This window comes from Mastomys coucha, unplaced genomic scaffold (assembly GCF_008632895.1).
Source record: "Mastomys coucha isolate ucsf_1 unplaced genomic scaffold, UCSF_Mcou_1 pScaffold21, whole genome shotgun sequence".
In the NCBI taxonomy this organism is placed as follows: Eukaryota; Metazoa; Chordata; class Mammalia; order Rodentia; family Muridae; genus Mastomys; species Mastomys coucha.
The window spans coordinates 131,091,801-131,115,848 of record NW_022196904.1 but is presented as its reverse complement, the minus strand read 5'-3'; the positions used below and the strand labels follow the sequence as shown (position 1 = coordinate 131,115,848).

The 24,048-nt window shown below is 53.0% G+C and overlaps 1 protein-coding gene across 17 annotated transcripts in view; it reads right to left on the bottom strand.

Moving 5' to 3' along the window:
• Brsk2 (BR serine/threonine kinase 2) overlaps positions 1-23,360 on the bottom strand; it is a 53,797-nt gene extending 30,437 nt beyond the window's left edge. For 5 of the 17 annotated variants that reach the window (XR_004123438.1, XM_031388884.1, XM_031388887.1 and 2 more), the window contains exon 1: positions 22,865-23,358. Coding sequence is in view for 16 of the 17 variants with exons in the window: in XM_031388884.1 (XP_031244744.1) it covers positions 22,865-22,958 (94 nt within the window). In the remaining variant the exon portion in view is untranslated. Of the gene's footprint in view, positions 1-22,864 lie in introns of all 17 variants that reach the window. The other 12 variants (XM_031388894.1, XM_031388892.1, XM_031388897.1 and 9 more) reach the window with 7 other exon arrangements.
• Positions 23,361-24,048: the final 688 nt, after the last annotated feature.

The window sequence follows — 24,048 nt, the reverse complement described above, 5'->3', positions numbered from 1 at the left end:
AAAAAAAAAAAAAAAAAAAAAAAAAAGCTGCTGCCAGAATTGGGGAGAAAGGCCAGGAGGTAGCAACTGTCCAGCTCCCGGTTCACCATGCTGGTAAGACAGGATAAGGAGGCAGGACCCTTGGGCATAAGTAGCCACAACTGCCCTGTGGGCTAACTTCCTGGCCCTAGCTCTTCCAACCTCTCTCAGTCACTGTTCCAGCATACTTCACCAAGACCCCCAACAAGCCAGCCTGTAGAAGCCATACCCTATATAGGCCCCTCTCCTGACCATGGGCCCTGTTGGGGTGATGCTCTCTGGAAAGCCTCCTGCAAAGGAATGAAGTTTTTGTACAGCATCTCTCTGGCCCTGAGCAATGGGAGTGACCTTACCTCCCAAAAACATCCCAGCTAAAACCTCATCAGATCATGAGCCAGGACTATAGCTAAAGCACGCCCACAGCTAAGCTAGGATCAGAGCTAAGGCAGGGCCACACCTAAGCCATGACTGCAGTCAAGCTGGGACTGCAGCTAAGCCAAGGCTACTACTAAGCCTGAACCACTACTAAGCCATGGCCACAGCTAAGCCAGGCTATTGCTAAGCTGCCCCAAGTTCCTGACACTAGAAACCAGAAGATGATGGTGTTTGCCACCCTACGCCATTCAATAAGTCATACAACAGTGGTGAATGCTCCGTCTCTAAAAGCCTCCAGATGATGCTAGGACAAACAGACAGGCACAGGGGGTAGCCATTCAGTGCAGCAGTACCCCGGCCAGATCCAATCCCACTTACCATGTGGTTTCTAAATTGCTTTACCTCCTCCCCTTCTCAGGCCAAGGAGGACAAGGCTGAGCTCTTCTTGAGCAACAGAAGGCAAGACTCAAAGGCATCAGCCTGCTTAGCTCCATATCACATCCCCAGCTCTGACCACAGCCCCAGAATCCTTCCTGATGAAAGCCCCATGGTCAAAGCACCCTCAGTGTAGGAAGGGTCCACACTACTCACTAATCTCAGCAGGTCCAAAGCTTGGGCCCCTTAGGTCAGGACAGAGGGATACAGGCAGTCAGCATGGACTGAAGAAGGACAAGGCAGCAGGGTCTTGGCCATTTCTTGCCCTTGCTAGATACCAATAAGTCTCAGATTCTGGGGCTTCTGTATCCCTCTACCCGTTTACATGCTTGTAAAGATCCCACTGCTGGATTTCCACTCTAGTCAATGGGCTCCCCCATCCTACCACATCTCACGCAAGGACTCCATGGCTCCTCCATTACCTCCTTGAAAGGCAGGATCCTGAGTGAGCTGGAGGCTACCCCCAGGAGCACCTCCTCCCTGCCTCATCCTCCCTACTCTTGTCCTACACTGAGACTCACCTGGTGCTGGAGAACCCAGGGTGGGAGGTAATCCAGGGGTATGGAGGTGATAGATTTGATATAGACAGAGTTGTCATATACTTATGGCTGATACCTGCACCCATCTTGGGTGCCAAGCCTCAAATGGGACACACAGGGAATAGACGATGACCTACTTGGTAAAAGGCCTTTGCACGTGATTAATCAGTTAAAAATCCCAGTGTGAGGTCAGCTGGATCTGGGGGTACTAAAACTGAAAAGAAATCAGAAGAAATTTCCCACAACCTCAAAGACTACCTACCCTGCACTGTGAGACCACACATCCTCTCGTACTGACTTCTGTCTGGAGGTCCAAGAAGCTAAAACATGACATGACATTTCAACTCACACACACATGAACATTCCTCATCACAAACTGGTCATGTCTCCACAAAGGTTTGTTCACAAAGACCTCCTCACTCACTGCACCATAACTGCCAGCACCAAATACAAACTACACTGGCCAGAAGCACTGAGACCTATCAGCATCCTCAGGCATGGAGAACAGGTGTACAGGCCATGCCACTGTATGACCAGAACGAGGCTCGCATCCACCTTCCTCAGTAAATCACAAGTCTCTGCTCTTTTTCTTAGAAGGGGAAGCAGGCTCAAGGCCAGGGGTCACATGCTCTGAAATCTGGGTTCACTAGACTTCAGGCTGCATTCTCCTGCCATAGCACCAGCAGTCATGTTACAAGCATTACCAAGTACAAGCTCAGGATGTCTGTCATGCCTGAACAAATGGATGATCAAACTGAGAGAAGTCAGAGGGACCATACTGTTTATCTACAGTCAACCACACTGGGCAGACAGTCCAGGGAGCAGGGCAAGTGGGAACATAACAGTCTCGAGAATCTTGGGGTCATAAGAGCTCTTTGATACCATGGACAGCTACCAGCAACCCCGCACAGTAGAGAGGGCTCCTACCACACAAAGCTGATCAGCATGGGAGAGCAGAGTCTTGCTCGGGGCTAAGCTGGGGGTGTCCTTGGGAGCTGGTTGCCAGTGTTCCCAAGTCACCAGAAGCCCCTAAGTCTCCAGAGCCCAAGTCTGGCGGGGCTTCAGGTTACTGATCTTCAGAAGCTGACCCAAAAAGGCCCTTGGATTTCCTCCTCATAAGCCCTGACTGGGCTTTTTCTCCTGATCCTGATGAAAGATCCCATCAGGCTGAAAATCAAGGCTGGTGGGTAGAGGAATCAGAATGCCTGGGGCACACACAGGGGAGGGAATTTGGCTCCCGGGTTGGGGGTGCTCAGACCCAGTGGGTAGCTTTAAAGGCAGACTGGCTTGGAGCATGCCTCTCCCTCTGCTGGGCTGTGGAGACTTTGAAGTTGCAGACATCAAAGCGTTCATGTTCTCAGCAGCCACACAGCTGTGGGTGCTGCAGAGGCCTCCCCAGCCACTCACCTCTCAGCCTTCACCCCCACAGCTCAGGAACTCCTGTTTCCAAGTCATGGCTGTAGTCAGGATTCCCCAGTGCTGGGGGAAGCGAATGACAGGGTGCAGGCAAAGCTCCTCCACAAAGATCCTGAGGACGCCCACCAGTGCGCCAGGGAAAGCGCACGCCTCTAGGGAGACAACTGTTCACACTCCGAAAAGGAATCTCTCAAATTAAATTAATTAAGCCCTGAAATATTTCACATGCCTGCGGCCCTTTGGCTGCTTCTGTGCGCCTGACCCTCCCCTGCCTATCACACAAATAGGGGGCAGGTACCTCCTATTCTGCAAAATGTAACCCCAGGTCAGTGCCCACTAAAGGAATCTCTGACCCAGTAAGGGAAGGGCTGCAGAAGAGGAGAGGAGGATCATCCTAGAGTGATCTTGCTATTCTGTATCCCAAGTCTCTTACCAGACAGAGTGAAGTAATTTATGCAGACCAGGAATAGGTAAGGAGGGCTGGGAACTTGCTCCACTGTTACCTGGTCTAGAAGGACCTAAGTCCCTCTAGCCTTGCTGGGAGTGGAAGGCATCTCCTGGTTTCCTTCCCTAGTGGTAAATATCAAATATGAAGACTCCGTATTTGAAGTACCAATAACCCTGAACTTGCTCATCTCATCCCCCACTGAAAGGTGGCTAGGAGCTCACCAAGGAAGAGGCTCAGGAAGGGTTCAAGTCAGGAGTCACCCCCATTGCCCAAAGGCAGCCCTGGAGGAGGGGGGGTTCTTAGATACTGAGTTCCCAGGCCTCCAGGGACAGGCTACCATAGGCTTTGAACAAATGGGAGAGAATGTCACTTTTGTGCAGGAGTGGCCACAGGGCATTTTACCCATCAGGCCACAGTCAGGTGAGGGTAAGGAGGCTACAGAGAAGCTACAGGAAGGAGACTACTCCTAAGAGGCCTTCCCAACACAGGCAATAGAGCAGGGGACACTTGCATGAAAACGGAGTTTATAAAATCAAGTTTATAAAAGGTAAATAATGCCACAAAAAAGGGAAAAGGGGGGCAACTTAGAACTCCAGGAAACTCAAAAGCAGGAAACATGGTGAAATGTAAATGAACCATATCATGAATATAAAGCATCCATGGTGTCAGATAAAAACCTACTCTACAGGCTTCCAGCCCCTGACCTCCCAGTTCTATGAAAATCAGGTCTCAGCCCAGAACCACTATGCAGGAAGTAGTGACCTTCCTATGGGTCCCTCACTATACCCTGGCTGGCTATGCCAGCCCCTCACCCCACCTGCCCCATTTTCCTGCCTTCTAGTAACAAGAAAACAGTGAAATTAAATTGATCCATATAATGGGAACATTCCGCCAAGTAGCCAAGAACCCCATTTTGATTCCTTACCTTGGGGAGAGATTACCCCTCTGCCTCTCTCCTACTTCTCTAAATACGCCCTACTGGTGGATATTTCCAACAAAGAGCTCCTCCTGCACCAGGGCCGAGAGGACTCAGGTTGCCTATATGCATTCCCTTTCCAGTCAGAGAATGGAAGGAATGGGCAGCAGAGGAAGCCCAGCTGACCTCCATATCAGGCCAGGGGCTTCAGTGAACTCTGAGGCTAGCCTGTGTCACTCTTGTGATCCCAAGTCTGATACAGGCAAAGCCAACAGGTTCTCCCTGCAAGGGGACATGGGATTTACAAGGGATCACCCACCACGGCAATGAGGGACTAATCCCAACCCACCCAGCCTGTCAGCCCAAACATGTCCTTTGGTGACAAGTCAGTGCCACTTCCACTGCTAGCCCAGGACAAGAAGCCCATGCTTGTATGTGCCTGTGCAGTGACTTCCTGGCAATCACGAGACAAAGGCTTGGGGCTAGAGGAGTCTCCACACCCAGGCCCCATGGCAGCTGCCTTTGCTTGGCCGAGACTCTGGGTACTGGGCAGAGAGAAGAGGAACTGTTACCCTTTCATAGAAGCAGGTAATATCCTTCATTTCCCAACATATATGAGGACAGGCTCACTCTTCCCTTCCAACATAAATGTCAGGGCCCCCCACAGGCTAAAGTGACCCACTTGAACCCAAAACCTTCTATACTGGCCCTATAGGAACTCACGGCCTCTTGAGGTGGTCCATCTCCCCTAAGCACCCTCTCCCATTCATAGGACCACTATTGCAGGGGCCTTGGAGGTCAGATCAGAATGCAGGAACTGGGAAGAGCAAAATTCCCTGGATTAATAGGGAGGATAGTAGGCTTGACATGTGCTTACCTCGATCATGCCCTACTGAAGTCGTCTGAAGGTAGTAGACTAAAGATGGGAGAGAGCGGTGGTACTCAGTGCAGTACAGGATCACTAGAGATACCTATAGGCCAACTAGTTCCAGCCTTAGTGTGAATTGGGGTAGCTGTGAGACAAATACCTCCCCTACCATCCCCCTAAGGAGGCCTGGGTGGACCACCAGGCTTACAGCAGACAGGGAGGGGCATCTAGTGGAGGTGCATGCAGTGGCTGCCAGGTGATCTTATATTCTATCCTTTGCTTTGTTTGGGGACCAAGGAGATCCTGTCTTGTACCTGACTCTGGAGAATGAGAGCCACATGGTGGTGCTCTGGGCTCCACAAACGCTATTATCACTATGTAGTCTGGGCTCCAAGGCCTATACTTGGCAGGTGATCAATGTTTTACCTGGGGTAAACACAACCATGGGATCCCTACCAAGATCTTCCCACTGACACCAGCCCCTCCCTCTTTATTCCTTCCCACCTGCCTACTTACTGAGGTGACTACTCCCTTGCTACTGAGCCTCATCTAAGGAACTCGTAACCCAGTCCACCGGCTGTTAGAGAAGATGCAGCAGGATTGGCATACTGGGGACTAAGGGCTTCACTCCCGAGGAGAGGCAGGTAGAGGTTCTAAAGCCAAGCCAGGTTGGTAAATTGCTCCTGGGTACCAAGGCCAGGCTTTTAGTCAATGATGACCTCCTCCACAGTTGGTGGTACCAGGCCCAAGGCCTCAGCTCAAGTGCCAAGCTCCCACAGTACTTGGGAATGCAACAGCTGGCTAAGGCTGCTCTCCTCCCCATGGTGAGGCATTTGGCTAGGCCTACTAAGAAGCTCAAGTCCTGCTCTTATCTCCTCATGAACCAATATGAACTAGCACAGGCTTTAATGTCCCACACAGGGTTGCCGAACCTACAAGACCTACTCTCAGACTACCTTAAAAGAGGTCAGAGTACTGAGTGAAGGCTGAGCCTGAGAGTGCAGCCAGGTGGAACTCCACAGCCTAGTTCTGCCTGCCAGGTCAGAGCAGGAAGCTCTCTGGAGAAGAGGGGAGATAGGGTTCAGAGACATCTTGGGCATGACCATCAATGTGGTGAAATTGGTGTCCCAGGGTGGCCTTTTCCCTAGCTTCAGGTTGGGAGAGACATAGCTATGCCCAATGTCAAGCTCTCCCTCCTGCTGTTTACTTCAGCCAAATATCCATCTGGGGACGTGAAACCCTTCCCATCCTTCTGCCATTCTACTTCAGGAGCCAGGCTGGAGGTCTTAAAAGGGAGATTCAACCCTACTCCAGAGTCCACTCACAAGTCTTGGGGTCAGTGACCTGGAAAAGGGGCCTGAGGCTATATCCCTCCCCCTTGAATGATCCTTAAAGGATCCCTGCTTCCAAATCCCAGTCACCTCATATAAAGTCCTCCTTCTTTTCTTTCAAACCTCCATCTGTTGCCATGGTGATAGGAGCATCTAAGGCTCCCTTTTCCTTCTTGCCTCCTTTAGTTGGGGCTAGGTTCTGACCCCCAGTGTGCCCCAATCTCTTCTGTGGTCACGGAGCCAGCTTCCTTGCTGTGCCCTCACCTGCTGACAGCCCAAAGAAGGGGTGCTCAGGTACATCCTGGCTGGGGTCCATGGAGTATTCCTATGTGGGTAACCAGCTCCCAGAGTCAGAGAATATGGCTTCTTCATTCTGTGTCTACTACTCACAAGATTTCCAATGGCCCAGAGATCAGAGGAGACATGGAACATCTACCCTTGCTTAACGCTGGGGACTCAGAACTGTCCAGGACCAAGAACAGCCAACAGCAGGGGCCACCTGAGACTTGCTGTCCAGTGTGCTACATGGGGGTCTTCTCAGCACTATGCTGAAGTTCTCCCCACTCCACTCCACAGACTGCTAGGGCATTCCTACTATAAGACACCTGAGCCTCAAAAACTAGGCTGCATGGCAGAAAGGCCACATGACAAATAAGTGGCAAGTTGGGAAGGGGACATGGACCCATCCCTAGGGCCTTCACAGTTCCTGTCTTCTGTTTTGAATTATCAATGGGCCCCCTGACACTTGCTGTCCAGCACTCCCACCTCAACTACATCCTATAGCAATCTCAGTAGACTTGACTTACAACAGCTTCAAGAATTTCAGACATTCATTTGGTCTGGGATTCAGCACTTACATATTAAGTCATCGGCCAATCAGGAGAGCCTACTCAGCCTTCACCCCCAAAGTGTCCTTGTGTTCTCTGCAGCCATGGCTCACTTCCATCACTGTCATGGTCTGCCTTCTGCAACCTCACGAATCAGTTGGCATGGGGCATTACCCCAGCCCTTGGGACACCATATTGACCCTGACGTAAAAGTGACTTCTACAATCCAAATGCATCCCAGAGTGACAGGCTGGTGTAAATGGGGACATGAGGGCTGTTATATCCAAAGAGCTCTAGGGACATCACCAGTACCCTTAAGGGTATGACAGGTGATTCTCCAATGAGACACAGATGACTGGAGAAACTGTCCTCACTTGCCAGCACAACCATGACAGGAGCCTAGAGTGTTCAGAATGTTCCAAGACCATGTCAGCTCCTCAGGCTAAGTGGGACAAACTTCCTGGGAAGGGGAAACCTTTATGTCAAGGAAGACATAAAGGGACAGAGAAATAAAGAAAACCCTGATACCATATCTTTAGCCTTGACAGGGCCACCTTTCCCAGGGGCCAGGTCACCAGTCTAGCTCTTGCAAAGGCTCTCGTGTTCCCAGGATCAGCACAAGAGACACAAGAAGGGGTTTGACTTGTCCCTAACTCTGTGGCCAGGCTAAGGTTTGCAGGTAGATTCAGAGCCAATACTGGACTGGTGATGTGGTGTCTCCACATGAGATCCAACACCCCAACCTTGCCAACTGGCTTACCACTCATGGGTCTGGCAGGAAGGATGTATTCAAGCTAAGGGACAAGGAATACATGGGTTCTCTACAGTTGTTTCAATAGCTATGCCCTATTGATCCAGGTCCCTAGTGTGAACAATGGCATGTGGAATAGGCAGATGAACTCCAAGCCCTTAAAGCTTGGGTGGGCAGGTTGAGTCTCCCCAAGGGCAGACCATAAACATGTACAAGAATGGGGAGCAAGGACTAGACAGAGGAAGTGTCCTGTAGCAGACTGTCAGCCCCACTGAGGAGAAAGCTTGGAGGAAGCTAGGCTAGGACTATACTCCCCAGGCCATGAACTGGGTATCACAGTCCTCCATGCTAGCAAGAGAGAACAAACAGCCCTACAGGTTGGGTGTCCTAGGAAGAGAGGGTTTGGGAGGCTAGGGAGATGCTGAGAAGGATCCTGAGAAATGGACTCTACAGCTAAAGGGTCCAGGTCCCTAGCACACCTAGATCTACCATCGGTACCCCACAGTGAGGGATGGGGGACAGTTCCATGTCTTCTATTCATGGAGAGAGAGGGTCCAAGTAACTACAGTGAAGAAAATCCTTTTCTCTTGGTCGGTCACAGCCTGGTAGCTGCTGCCCCAGCCCCTGAACAGGCAGCTCAGATACAATCTTGGTTTGATGTCAGTGAAGCCCCATCCGCAGTTAGAGTCCCAGCAAGGCATTAGCTGACACTTATATCCTGACAAGCCCACCAGCAGGAAGACTTGTCCAAGGCCCCCATAGGAGGCCCCAGCCTCCCCTGGGGAGCACAGAGGGCACCCTTACAGTCCCCTTGTGTAGGTCAGCCTTCTCCTAGCTCCCTCATCTGTGGCCACAAGTGCTGAAATTTATAGGGCACACAAGGAATCTAGCAGGATACTCCTGTACACCACTCCCAGTATCCGTGCTGGAGCCTCAGCCAGTTCTGGAAACTCCCTTCTTACTGAGGTATATCCACAGAGGAGGGTGGGGACCCCCACTCCAATCCCTGCAGTGCCAGGTGATCACATTACATTTCTATTAACCAGTCTCTGCAATTCAATACTGTAAAATTATCCCAATGAGGTATTTTTGATGAATCCCTTATCTGTTCAGTAATTCAATTGAGGGAACCGTTTGTCTAAGCTGGTGTCCTAGTTAAGGAAGCCTTGCTCTTCCTACCTCCCTTGGTACAGGACCTAGGGAATGGAAGCAGGGGATTAGGCCACTGGCTGAGTCACTTTCAGAAATGACAGGCCTGGAGACCCAGCAGGAGAAGGTTCTGAGAGAGTAGCATTGTCCTGGACAGTATGTTTAGGATAAAGGTGGAAATGTGAAGGGGGGCTGATACCCACACCTAGAGATCCAACACTAGGAACTCCCACTGGCCTCCATGAGGTTAGGCATAGACTCCCATCTACCAAAGCAAAGGAGACACAGCTAGTGACAGCGCTCTAGCCAGGAGCTGTCTAGCTTCTGAGGGACAGGCAGGGCAGGGCAGAGCTGACAGGATTACAGTGTGGGATAGTCTATAATGCTCTAGGAAGGTGGAGCCCTGGAAGGAGCCACTACAGCCTGTAGACTTAACTGGGAGGTTCAGACATACCCATGCTCCCATGTGCTAGCAGAAGTCTGAATTCTGTAGTTGCTGTCTCCTGCTTTGCACCTGCCAGGCCCCACCCCTTCAGTGCCCAAGGGATGGGCAATGGGGTTGCCATGGTGATGAGGTTGGGGATGCCTGCCTTGGGAAGCCCCAGGGAGTCTCTATCATCCCACACACAGGCAGGCATGGGAGTTCAGTCCTTCACAGACACACCAGCCCTATACATATGTGGGCGTACACACACACACACACACACACCTGCACACTGTGACACAGGCCTGTAGATCTGTATGCACCCTCAAATCCCATCCCAAAGCAGCAGGCTCTAGGCCTCCTCATCTGAGCATCCTGGATTCTTCTCACTCTGACAGCCCAGTAATGGGCCACCCCAATTTCCTGTTGGAAACACAGCCAGTACTAGGGACAACTTCCAAGACCCTGCAATGTCCCAGTTCCACTTTCACAGCCACCATCAGTGCCCCTTAGCAACATCCTCTATAGGCATGTGGTGCTCTGGTAGGTTGTCCTGGACCTTTCACCAGCAGAGCCCCAGTATCACCTTGAGGAATTCAAGGGTAGAAAAGGCCTTCATCCTTAGTCTTTCAGGGACACTTCTGTGCTCTTACGGTTGGCAGCTATGAGCACCAATAAATAGGCCAGCATAGGCAAATCTGTTCTCTCCGTGCATGTGGGACCCCATGCTTGCCTTGTCTGACTCTGTTGCAGGAATCCACTGCAGTGAGCAGCTCAGACAGAAGCTTTAACTCTGAGAAAGCTGAGGAGTCCAGCTGTTGCCTCTGTGTTCTCATAACCAAGGAAAAGAAAGCAGCACTGTTTTCATGTCCAGGGAAGCAACCTCCCTGGAGGAACCATACACAGTTCAGGGACCCCACTGCCCACCCCCAAGGGGAAATGCTGTTCAGATGATCCAAGAGACAGACAGATGTACCCATGCCTGGCTTATAATGCCAATGGGAGGCCCCAAAGAGGGGAGTCACACCAAACCCTGCAGTCACCTGCTGTCAGGGACAGAAGCACTGGCTCCACCCCTGTGCCAGTGCCTGCCTGCACATCCTCAAGCAGGCGGCCAGTAATCTGCAGTAAGGTAATAATAGAATCTGCTTAGTGGGCAGCAGGCAGGAAGGACAGGGAGAGGAGAGAAGCAGAGCTTGCCGGCCCACACTCTGGTGCTTCCAAACAGCATCTGTCCCTAAGCACTACTGAGCTACTGTCCAACTGAGGAACCTGGCATTAGTCTGCCTCATCCACCTCTTCCTCTCCAGACTGGTACTCAGACTGGAGGTTGCCTTGTCCCAAGAGCTCTGCCTGTCTTCATTCCAGTCCCCAATGGATGCCAGAACTTGAAGTCAGAAGGCCTGGTACTGTGAAGTGGGGTCTCTTCCCACGTCTGACTTCTGGGTTCCAGGTAGGGCCATCTGGCTGGCTATGTCCTCATATATCCACTATGAAGTCCACGGCTCTAGGAAGGAGACCCCAAGGAGAGGAGGAAGGGTCAGAAAGTGTATGGCATTGGGGATGGGAACAGAGATGGGAAGGGGCAGACAGAGAAAGGCGCGGGCACAGAGAAGTGAGGCCTGCCCAGAAGAGCTGACCCTGGTACGTCAGGTCCCCTAGCCCTGAAGGCCTTGGGGTACTGGAAGTCAGGAGGCAAACCATCTGACTCTGGCAAGCCTCCCAGGGTAGCTGAAGCCTGGCTGGAAATGCTGCAGGAAATGCAGGTGCTTCTGAAGGGCTGGGAAAGAGCACTAGCTCTGGAAGTTTCCACCTAGGGAGTAGGTCAAACCACCACATTGGGCAGCCAAACCCAGACTTAGCAGCAACAGTGGGCCTGGAGGCTGGCAGGTATTTATGTAGATACCTCTACCCAATCCAGGTATCTACCAGAAAGAGACCAGCTTCGAGACCATCAGAGCAGCACATGCCATACCAGGAATCCCATACTATGGAAAATGGCACCCATCAGCTCAGGACCCACAAGAATTCTTCCTGATGGGATTGTCATCCCAGCACCACATCAGAAGATCCAAGGCAGAGGTCCCCATAATGGCCCATTAACCAAAGACAATGTAACCAGGGGTGACAGTCATCAGCCTGCCTTCTTGGGCCTGAGAACAACTGCCACTGACCCCAAAGTGACCTAATCAGGCTCTGTGTTCCTCTCCTCCAGATGATCCTAGGGCATATCAGATAGTTCATAGGCCCCAGAGGTTTGTATCAGGGAAAGCATGTGACACTAGAGAGGGGCTGGGCCAGAGTACTGCTACAAACTCAGCTCCTGCCTGTAGTGTGTCTAGGACAGTAGGCCAAGCTCTAGGGGACAATGAGACTACCAAGGGCCTATGACAGGTCCATAGCATGACCTCTTTCCCCACAGACACTGCATCCTGATGTTATTGGGTAGTGTTTTAACTTACAGACTGGGATGGCCCTCAATGTGCCCTCTCAGGCATGGGACAGGACACTGGGCTTGTGAGCTCACTCACTGGACAGAGCTATGCCTACCTTATCATCCTGTGGCATTTGCTATATACTGTTGGTGAAACTAACAGCTAGTTTTAAGTCCTCTGAGAGTTTGGGTTTGGTACCCACAATCCTCCAATCTGAGATGAGCCTGCTTCTTTATAGACACCCCAGCAGCTGTTTCCACACTAATCCCCTGGCTAACAGCCTCTTCAGAGCCCCCAAGGCCTCTCCTTATTCCAAATATCACTTGTTTCCAGTCACTACCATCTTCCAGTTAGCCTGAGGGGGTAACAAGAAAGATGGACTCTGTGTTCAGGGAACCAGCAAGGCTGGCCTAGAATCAAGCCCTGAAGAAATGAAGGTTGGAGAAGCCAGAGGTGAGCATCAGCAACCTCTCACCTCCTAGGGGTAGGGTGCAGGAATCAGTTTGGCCTATAGCCAGTCTCTTCCCAGTCCATGCCCCACCAGCTACCCAAAACTATCGCATTCCTGAATGCCACCCACCCTTAGAACTGTGAAACAAGGGGCACACAGGAGTGAGGACAGGAAAGGCTGTATCAACAGTAAGAGGTCTACCCTCACCCCAAGATACCCACATGAAAGACCACATCATCCTCCTGCAGTCAGAGCCACTCATGGGAGGATCTACCACCAAGAGGTCAATGTCAGAGTCTGTATCAGTGAGAAGCATTCTCCTCCAGAGTCAGTTGGAGGCCTGCACCTAGTACTTTTGAGTATGCAGGCCAGGTCAGGACCAGCAACATGAGGCCCAATGTGCATAAGTTTCCACTAGCCCATAGCCATGTCTATGCCCCAATAGTGACCCAAGGCCATCACAATACCCAAGGCTATTCCCGGGACACAAATATGGAAATTCACCAAAGACCTTGAGTCCCTCACATCATTTGGTACAGCTAAAGCTGGGGACTGAAGACCAGCAGCTATCAGAAGCACCTTTCCCCCAACCCCACCTGGCAGACATTGTGGATTTCAACACAGTCTTGCTGGACAGTTCCCAGCTAGCCAGGAGCAACAGCCTGACTTAAAACAGGGTCTCCTGTTTGAGACTATTCCCCAAGAAGGACCCAGGGACTTGAGGCTTCTGTAACAATTGGGTTTGCCAAAGGCTTTCTCAGCAAACCAGGGTAGGCAGGGGTCACTGGATGCTGGCAACCAGCAGTCAAAGGCTCTCAGTACAGAGTGGGCATGGGTCTGGGACTGCTCAGGGCTCTTAGTACAGAGTGGGCATGGGTCTGGGACTGCTCAGGTAAAGGGTGATAGTTCCAAGGACTCCTGAGCCCTAGCATCTCTCATACACATGGGCTAATAGATGGAAGAAAGCTATAGTCTTCTAAGTCACACAGTTCCATGCATACCCAAGATTCCTGTGTTAAAGAATGAACCCCAACTCACAGGCACTAAGCTTAGCCTCTGCAACAGCAGCTCCAACTCCAGTGGAAATACACACATTCTCCAGGGGTTCTCCCCATGCCAGTTTCTCAGCATCTGCTAGATGCTAGGCAATGGGACCGTGCCTGTCATTGCTCACTGGCTCCCAGCTCTTAGCACAGCCTCCTGAGGAAACATAGAGGCCATAAGTTAGTATGTTGGCATAAGAGCTCCACAAAAAGAGGTGCCAGGATGTGGCATTTGGAGCAAGTGGCCTGAGTAGGCTGGTTCACGTAAACTGAACTCCATGCCTGTTGTAACCACTGTTCATCTGCTGGAAATATAGAGGTTCTCACAAAACCTTCACACTCTGACTGGATGGAAGGCCTCCTCCCTAGGGGTGGAAGCTTTATCAGGAGCCATTTGGGCAGAGAAGGAGACAGCTTCCCTGACTGGCATACAAGAAAGCCTGTTCTGAGAAGCAACTCTGACATACAATTCCATAGGAGTCTGAGAGGTGTGGCCTGAGCTGGGATGCCATCCTTCTGGCCCCACCTCTACCCTCAGCTGCTGAAAGGCTCAGGACAGATGGTAGGGTCTAGGCCAAGCCCAATACTCTCCCTTGAGAGGCCCACCCCTCCTAGACTTTCTGGAGCAACAGATTAGCAGATGGAGGTGCCCAATGGAAGAAGTCCAGTCCCAGGAAAGTTCTTTACTCTCATCTCAGCACTGGACCAGCATTTGCTCTAGAAGTCAGAGTTACTTCTGGGGTGGTAACACCCCATACACACACACACACACACACACACACACACACATGTATATGTATATATGTGTATATATATACACATATATGTACATATATGTACATACATATACACACTGGAACATTACCAGGTAGCATTTGTTTCCAAATAAGTAGAGTTGAAGCAAAACTGGGAGCACAGTGCTGATGGCTGGAACTGGGAATGTCAGGGAGGGGAGCTGAGCAAGTCAGGAAGGGGAATGCTATGATTGAGACCCCTCCACATCCTATCCGGAAACGTCATAATCCAGGTCAGACCCAGCACTGGGCACACAGTTTCCACAATCCACAGAAGTCCCTCAGGGCTGAGATCTGGAAGGATGCTCCTTAAGCTGGAGACCCACAGCTGGCTTACTGCTGTAAGTCCCCTTCCTCCATGCCCACCAGGCTGTTGCCAGAGCCAGATTGAGGTGAGCTCAGTTCAGTAGGAACCCAGGGATTTGCTGGAGGTTTTATGGGCATGTGACAAGAGACAGATTCAGCCCACTCACTAGTCCATAGCCTGTGAAAATGGTAGAGGTGCCATTCTTAGCCTCAAGAGGCTGGGACCATGCAGCAGCATCCTCTTGGCTAGCAAAGGTGACCACAATCCTGTCACCTCTCACTGCCTGCTGCTACACAGACAAGAGCTTCAGGAAAATTCGCTTGGTGGAAGGAAGGGGTGTGCATGTAGAAGGGCCCATATACCTTGCTTCTGTTCATGCCTCAGGCCCCTTAGCCCAATCCCACAGTTGTCACTGGGCACAGCGGGAGGCACAGAACTGCTCAGTCTCATGTAAGAGCATTCCCCTGGCATCATCTCATTTTCATGCCCCCACTGACATATAGACAAGGAAACTAAGACATGGAGAAGAGGGAATTGCCTATTGTAGTCTTGTCTCTCAAACTGGAGACAGACCTACTCAGAGACATGGCACACAAACTATGCCACAGGACAGCCATGACCCAGAGCCTCCAGACAGTTGCAAACACTACTTGCCGTACCGTGGGATAGGGCTTGCCCAGCTCCTACTGGGATGGACTTGCCTTTGGTGGGGATCAGGTCAGAGGGATCATGCCTGCAGCACTATCGGTCCATAGGAAGGTGGCACAATGTGACTGGTCTTTACCAGAAACCTGATGATGATGATGATGATGATGATGATGATGATGATGATGATGTGTATGAGATCCAGCTGCTCCCCCAAACCAGCAAAACTCTGTGTCCCTCAATATGGTCTAAAGTGAGAAGGGTAGGCATTCTGGGTATTTGGGTCACATTGAGTGTATATGCCCTCATCACTTAGGTTATGCCAGACCCTTGTTCACCTCTGAAGGGGCAGCTAATGACACCAAGACAAGCCAAAGGCTATGTTTGGGAATAAGGTTGAGGGTGGAGCTTGAAGCTCATTGACCTGAGGGAGGGACTTCATCTGGCTACACAAGGAGCTGAATAAAACCTTACCTGGCCAATGGACTCCAGGCCCAGACCATGGACAACTCTATCTTAGGAACAGCCTTCTCAACCCTAGCATCAACAGTCCCTGAAGGTGGCCACTCTGGCCAATACCTTTACTCAGGCAAGGACTTCTGGTCAGGTTGAGGGAACTCTCAGTCCAGGATAGAGGCCACATGCTGAGAAAACCAGTATCCAGGGCCCAAGAGCCCAGGAAAGCTTGTAGAAAGCTAGCCATGAGGTAGTGATCCTACCAAGCTAGTTTCAGTCTGGCCACTGAACAGGTTCCTGGAACAGGTTCTCAGGGACCCACCATCACGTGACTCAATCTAGCAGCCCTGGCACCGAGGGCTCACCGGGCACTTCCACCGCAACTCCCATCCTGATACTTTCACCCTTGAAAGGGCTGTAGGCAGCTGGGGTGACTACGACTCCCAGGCCCAGCCGTCCCTCAACAGGCACATTCACAGTCTCCCTGCGCAAACCGCCCACGACTGTGAGCCTCAGCTGACGTGTAGCCGCCCCCACTTGCGTCACTAGCCCTGAGGCAGCCATCCAGGCTGCCCTCAAGCCCCTGCTCAAAGGCCGGGAAGGCCAGCTCTGTTCTCAAGACCCCGAGTGGGCAGTGACAGTGTGAATGTTCCTACAGCACTTCTGTCCCCAAGAAGGCTAAAGAATTTATGTGCCAGAGCCCCTCAGAGGAACCTTGGAGTCCCACTGGCTCCCAGACCGGTTCTGTGCCCTCTTCTAGCCATTTCAGAACCACAAAGGACCAACATTATCCATTCATCCCTAGTCAGGTTCACGAGGATGCTGTGTCTACCCAGAGACTGTGGCTATGTCCTCCCACAGAGTTAGGAAGTGGGGACACTACTCCACTCTACATGGATTGATAGCTCAGCCAGGAAGACACTGTCAAACTCTATGCCCGGGGCAAGATCCCAGACCCAGCCTATGACCAGCATGCCAGAAGCCATCCTCCAAAGGGGGAGGTTTCTTATCAAACAGATGGACTTTCAGGATATTGTCCAGCAGGCGGGGCTGGCTCCCAGCTGCTGGGATCCAGAACACTGGCCCTTCAGAGGCAACAGAACAAGGCCTGGACCAAGCGGGCTGGGCCCTGAGTGGTGGCTACCCTGGCACAATCTCTGCTTTGTCCCAGAAGGTGCAGCCGAAGCCCAGCCTCCATCCTGTTCAGAACCCTGGGCAGCCTGGCTCAGCAGCATCTCTAGGCAAGGCCTTATGGAGGCCTGTGGGCAGCCTGGACATGTTAGGCTGGGACCTGAGTTGCTGGGCACATTAGCTACCATGCACATGTGCTCAGGTCTTACTTCTGACCTGGACAATAAGCTCTCTCATGGACCTATAAACTCCCTACAAAGTAGGACAAAACAAGGGGCCCCATCAAACAGAAAAGTCCACATCTCTCCCACAGTATTTCCAAGAAGGGCTTACTTGCTCCTACTAGACATTCAGTTTTGGAGCCTCACAAAGCCCCAAGGAAACCCCATTCCCAAATCCACTTATAAATGGGGCCTAAGGCTTAAAGCCTTTCTGCTATAGTTAGTAGCCAGTATAGTGGGTCTAGGATGGCTAGAAGAGAGTACAGAGCTGGTCTGGGGAGCCAGTAGGCCTCCACAGAGTCAGAAGCACAGAATTGCCTCCACTAAGTTCCAAGTGGGTGCAAGATACCCAGGCCTGGCCCACAAAGGCCAGCTTGCACAACCAGGTGTTCCCCTACCCCCCTCATTCCAAAAGAAACACCCAACTAGGTCACTGTGAAGCTGTCCTCCTGGATACTTTGCCAGAGCCCAGACAACTAGACTTCCTAGTGACTTGTACCACCCTTAGTGATAACTGGTGGCTGTCCTAGGGAGGACCTACTGTCCTCTGCGTGGCATAGAAACTGGGTACCAAGATAGGAAGGGGTGAAAATGATATGCTCTCCCCAGGCCAACTCCATAAACACCAGGAGAGAATCTAGGGCAAATGGTCAGGGCACCAGGACACAGGCTGTGTCCAGGAGTGGGTCTGTCTGGTGCTTCTAATGGGAGGAGGCGGGTAGGGGGGTGGTACAGGCCTTGCCAGCCTTACACTACTGTTTATGTGACTAACCAGGGAAGAGAGCAGTGCACAGCAAGTTAAGGGGGGGGGGACTCTACACACCAGTTGACACAGACAATGTCTGACCACTTTATGAGAAAGGAGGGTTTTCTGGCTATCTCAGGCAACTAGGGAAATGGTGGAACCTGGAGCCCCACAGAGCCTCAGGCTACCACCACACACTGCTATGGTGGCTATGGATAGCCAAGTGGCATTCAGCTCTGAGACTGTCTGATGATCTGTCAGAAACAATGCCTGGGGAGCGGCTGCAAGCGCTGATTCTGCTTCGAGTCACTGTAAGGGCTAGCCCTGGATCTACTTCAATGCAGGTGTGCAGAATAGCTCACTTCACTGCTTCTAAGTGCAGTTCTCCCTTGTGCCTTCCCTATAGCAGGGCAGAGGCCTAGAGATAGCCCATTCTGGAAGCCTGCCCTGCATAGGCCTATTACGCCAAGGCCCTGATGTGTAGTCAGGCCCTGGGAAAAGTCCATATAGGTCAGGCCCATGGGCACTAAGGGGGGCTCTATGTGAGCACATACCACACCCGAGTGAGCATCCTTTCTCTTTCCGAACACAAGCATACCCCATCCCATAGCAGGAAGCTCACAGGTTCATGAAAAGGCCTCCCTGGTCTTCGTCATTACTCGTAACAAGGCAGAGACCCATGTGCACAGGGACACAGATGCACTCTGAGCCACCGTGGTGGGCTGGGACAGGATGGAGTCCTGGGGTTGCCCCACCTCTACCAAGAACAAGTATTCTCCAAGCACACCTCCTCTTCCCTAGCCTCTGTGCCCTACTGCCTGCAGAAACAGCTCTCAGAGGGAACAGGAACTCCTGAGCAAGTGTGAACTGTGGGAGGAGGGCTGGCAGTGCCCAGGCCACAGAGAGGAGCAGAAAAGGCAAAAGAGAGGCAGGATAGCTGCATGCCACCTGATAGGAGCTCTGAGCAAGGCCCTGGGCAAACAGCAGATCCTCTTCTCTGTCACCAGTAAGCACAATTCCAGCAGATTGCTAGCTTTGAAGCCACAGTACCCTCACCTGCACAACTAGGTCAGATGGCCAGAGCCAGATGTGGGAAGAAGAAGGCTTCGTAATCCCATGAGGGACTCACAGCAGGGACCAGAGGAGCGTGGTGAGTACTGATCACTAGACACTGCATGCCACCCACCTTCATTGCTGCACAAGCCACCAGGCCCTTTCCACTCATATTTACAAGCTCTGGGCCTTGCTTGGCCCCACACAGCTTCTGACTCAGCCCTCCCCAGCGTGGCCCATCTACAGGGATTGAAACAAAAGACACTCACTAGTTCTTGTTTGACATTTAAAAAGCTCCCTGGTCCAAGAGCCACCTTTACTCCTGCTTCTGTTCACTCTTTCGTCCTCCACCCATGAGCACCAACATCCCTGGTCTTGGCACACCCACAAGTAACAGACTTCTCACCTGTCTTCCTCTACACCTGTCTCCCTTCTCACCCGTCTCTCCCCAGTCACTTGTCTCTCATTCATTTCTTCTCCCTCCTGTCTTTCACCTGTCCTCTGATCTGCCCCTTTACACTTCTCTCTTGCCCGACTCTCCTCTGTCTTGGATCTCCATGACCCGACTCTTCACCTTCACCTAAATCTCCTTGACCCATCTCCCCACTCACCTGTCTCTCTTACCCATCTCTCCCTTCTCCCACCTGTCTCACCCTCTCAGGCTTCTTCTATCCCTTGATTCATCTGCAGCCTGGCAGGCATCAGAGCTCTCATCCAACCTCTTAGTGGTCGCTTGGAAGTGTGAAATGGACGATTCAAGTCTCTCACTGTGGCAGCCCATCTACTGACCTGTGAGCCCAGTCAAGTAAGTTGGAAGGCTGGCCTGCTCATTCATTCTCTTCTCTTGGCCTAACTGATTCCCCCCTCTCTTTTATTCTTTCTTTTTATATCAACATAGGCTAGAGTCATCTGGGAAGAGAGAAGATCAATTGAGAAAAAAAAAATGGCCCCACCAGACTGGCCTGGAGACAAGCCTACAGGACACTTTCATGATTAATGATTAATACAGGAGGACCCATTCCGTTGTGAGTGATACCTCTTGGGTAGGTATTCCTGAAGTTGCACAAGAAAGCAGGCTGAACAAATCATGAAGGAGCAAGTCAGCAAGCAGCATTCCTTGGTGCCCCCTGCTTCAGTTCCTGCTTCCAGATTCCTGCCTTGCCTTAAGTTCCTGCCATGACTTCCTTCTATGATGGACTGTGATGTGTAAGCAGAAATAAACCCTTCACTCCCTAAGTTGCTTTTGGTTATGGTGTTTTAGCACAGCTATGGAAATTCTAACAAAGACAGGGTCCTACTGGCCCTCCTGGGCTGTGAGCCCACAAAAGCAAAGTTCCAGTATGGGCAGAAAAGTGATCTGCCCCTGACAGGCAGTGAGGCCACACAACCTACTCAACCCTCCCTCAGGTCCTAGTTTTGAAACATCTCTCATTCCTCTTCCCAATTCACTCTCTAGGGGTGCCTTTAAAGGTAGGGATAGTCTCCCATCTCTGCAGGGGCCACGTCTGGGAGGAACTAGAAAAACCACATCTCAGATCAGGGGAAAGTCCTGCCAGAGCCTTTGACAGTGGATTCCTGGCCCAGCCCAGGAATACTGGTGAACCACCAACTCCAGAACAGCCTCTGTTGGCCAGTCTTCCAAGTGTCACTCAGCACCTGGATCCAGGTGGACAAGTCATCAAAGGGCATACTCAAGGCCTCCAAGGGTAGCTTTACACACAAGGAAGAGCCATGGCCACATGACCAAAGCCACAGCAGCCAGAAGCAGAGGCCCAACACCAGCAAAAGTGATAAGAGAAACTCACTAGGTCCAAGCCACCCATGCAAGGCTGAGCCACCCAATGGATGGTCTAAGATAAGGGAAACACTGGATGCTCCAGAAAGTATAGAGAAGCCACAGACCTCCTGCCCCATCTAACTCTATGGAAGCAACATCTTGAGGTCCACCTTCCTATAGGTGATGGGCTTACACTACTCCATAAGGCTCACTGCCACCAGACTATGCCCATCCATAGCCCCAAGAAGCAGCTTCTATCTAGATAGGCAGACACAAGCAAAATGGAGCAAGGGTTAGTGTTGAAATGAGCAGGTGGGTAGGAACCAAATGCCATCTGTGTGTGTGTTCCCAAGACATGTGGTCATGCCAGGAGAAGCCCTCAGATCAGCATGTAAGCAGGGCAGCAGTGGACAGAGGTCTGGCCTACACTCCCTCATCAAGCTTTCCTGGCAAGAAGCTTGCCTCTGCCTGATCCTGGTGAAACACATAAGGGTTGAGACACAGCCATTCTCCTGACATCTGGTGCTAAGTGATCAGGCCAGCAAATACAGTCAGGATCTACCCACATCCACCAGAATGACCCTCCAATAGTATAGAGGGAAGATACACAGGATGAACAGTCTCCTCAGCTGCACATCTGCACTCCTCTGATGATCAGAAGTCCAGAGAGAGGGTGCATTCAAAGGGCCCAGGAGCACAATTGCTAGGGTCCTTCTATATCACCCGCCATCACTGTGTCATTAACTATATGACCATGTAATGCCTCAAGAGAAAACAAGGAGACCAGCCCCTACCCAGAGTCCACGAGGCACCATGCATCATTCACCGATTTCATCACTTACACACCCAGGGCTTCTTATAAGGTTTTATTGGTACGATAATTAAATTATTTCACTGCCTCCTGCATTCTGCTGCTCCAGGCTCTTCCCTCACAAACTAGAGTTGCTCATCCCAGGAAACATGCACATCCAGAACTCAAGAGAACACCAGCTGCTTATGCCTTCCACTCAGTCCCGGGCCCCTTACTCAGTGCCTTGGTGTTGACTGCTCAGCTCAGGGGTTGACTCTAGGTTGGGAGGATGTAGGAACTTAAAAAAAAAGATCTGCCTTTGGCTCAGTGACATCACAGTTACGAGCCTCCAAGGGAACTCAGCCTGGCCCACCTTGTTCTCAAACATTACCTTCTACCACTGCCTCACTGAAGCCCCAGGGGTGCTTGCAGAAGGCTCCCAAGCCCCCATCTGAACCACACTGCACCTTCCCACTGTCCTCCACTCCCCAGCCTGCACTGGCTCTGGGGAACTTTTTCCAACGGGAAAGGAGATGTGGGCAGCGCCAATCGGACCTTTGGACAGCCGGAAGACAGGCCAGTCCTGGGAGAAGAAAGAAAATGGCTGAGTCCCAGCCTCCCACAAAGACGACTATGCGAATGCGCCTCGCTGACCAGATGAGGGGGCTGACTAAACCTAGCCTGCCCCAGAAAGCTGGCCAAATGTAAGGTAGTCGAGTTCACTGCTGGTCTATGGGAAAGCTGTGCAGAAATGGAACCTGCCCAGCGAAAGACAGTGAGGACTCTTGGGGAGGTTCATTTCTGCTGTAGGCCCAGGTCTGTTTCAACCGCCAGGCGGTGATGTATGGCCCAAGCCCAGGAACCTTCACCCTCTACCTCCCCAGGGAAGCCCAATGTCGCAGACTCTCCGGCTTGAGACTAGGTGCAGAAGGCGCTGTCCAGCTTTCCTTAGGTACCTGAGCTGTCACCCCCACCAGAATGGGAGGTCCAGGCTAGGAAAGCCAGGCCAGGACCTGCCGGGCGGTGGCCGCTGCCTGGAGGTGGGGGTCATGCGGCCGGGACGCAGCTGCTCAGGCAGCACGCCTATTAACGCGGCAGACGGCAGATGGGCGCCCGCTCGTCCCCCTCCTCCCGCGGCACAATGGGCCGGGCGCTCGCTCCGGCGCACAATGCGGGCCCCGGGCCGCGCACCTGCAGCGGGACTGCCGGGAGCCGCCAGGCCCGGCCCATGCTGCCCCAGTCACCGTGCGCCCCAGGCCGCGCTGCATGTCCTTGGGCTGCGCCCGCCCTCCCGCAACCGGTGGGCTGAGGGGCTCCACCGCGGGACCCAGGAGTGCGACGGACGCCGGCGCACCGCCGCCCATTGTTCGCGGCCGCCGGGCCCAGTCTGCAGCATCCCTGTTCTGCGGCCTCCCTCAGCCCCACCCGGCCAGTCAGCACGGTCTCCCCGGCCCCACGGCCGCGCGCCCGCCCTGCACCCCGGCCCCGCCCGCGCCCCCAGCCGCCGGCGCGCACGCACCTGTCTGCCCCTTGCCCAGCGTCTTCTCCAGCCGGTAGGGCCCCACATACTGCGCGTGCTGCGCCCCGCCGCCGTCCTTCCCCGTCGATGTCATCGCTCCCGGGCCCCGCGCCGGCGAGTGGGCGCCCGGGCGCGCGGGCAGGGAGGGGCCGGCCAGCCGTGCGTCCGAGTCCGCCGAGCGCCGTCCGCGCTGACCCGGCCCGCGGCGCCCCCGGGCGGGCCGCGCTGCTCCGCGCCCCCGCCGCCCCCCACGCCGCGCCCGCCGCACCCGTACGAGGCCGGGCCGCGGGGATGCTTCTCTGCCTCTCTGAGAAGACCCGGCGGGCGGGGGCACCAGGCTTCCGCCGCCACCTCCGAGGCCCGCGCCCCGCGCCCCGCGCCCCCCAGCGCACGCCCGTCCGCGGCCGTGCAGCCGAGCCCCGCCGAGCAACCGAACCGAGCCACTCAGCCGAGCCCAGACGAGCAGCCGAGCCGCTTCGAGTGCCTCCGAGCCCGAGCCGAGCCCGAGCGAGCGCTACCGGCTGCAGCTACCGTGACAACTGGTGCTTGCAGCTGTCAATCAGATGCATGGCCCAATCAGCGCCTTCCGCCTGGACCGCCCCGCCAGTCTCTAAGAGCGCGCTGTGCCGCTGTGCCAGGAAAAGAGAGATTGGGGTGTTGTTGGGGCGGGGGCGAAGGGGAGGCCAGGACAGGGCCAGGAGCCTCCAGACAGTGCTTTAGCTGCCTGGTGCCTTGTCATTAAAACGAATACAGGGCGGTGCAGGCAGCAGGCCTTGGGAAGACGTCCATGTAGTCGCCTTGGTCTGGGGGTTTCTCCCTGAACCCCTGGGTTTTGGAAGGAGTTTTCCGCGCCTCGGGAGCGTTTTTCATATAAAACGGGGCCATTGGATCGTGGCAGGGTACTGCAGTCGGTTTTAGAGTGCTGGTCACCAGGCACAAGTGCTCCCTGCAGGGTGGTGATATTGAGCACTGGCGGAGATATGGCAGGCAGGCCGGATTCTGCAGGCGGGGTGGAGATATTGCTTTTAGGTTGGTATGCTGCATTCAGCGTGGGTGCTATGTGCAGGCTAGAGCTCTGAATACAGGTAGTGATCTGCGTATGAAGCATAATGTTTAATGCCGGGCGAGAGAGCTGTACACTGCAGTGCCCAAAGTACCCTGGAAGCCGTTCTCCACCCGCTGTT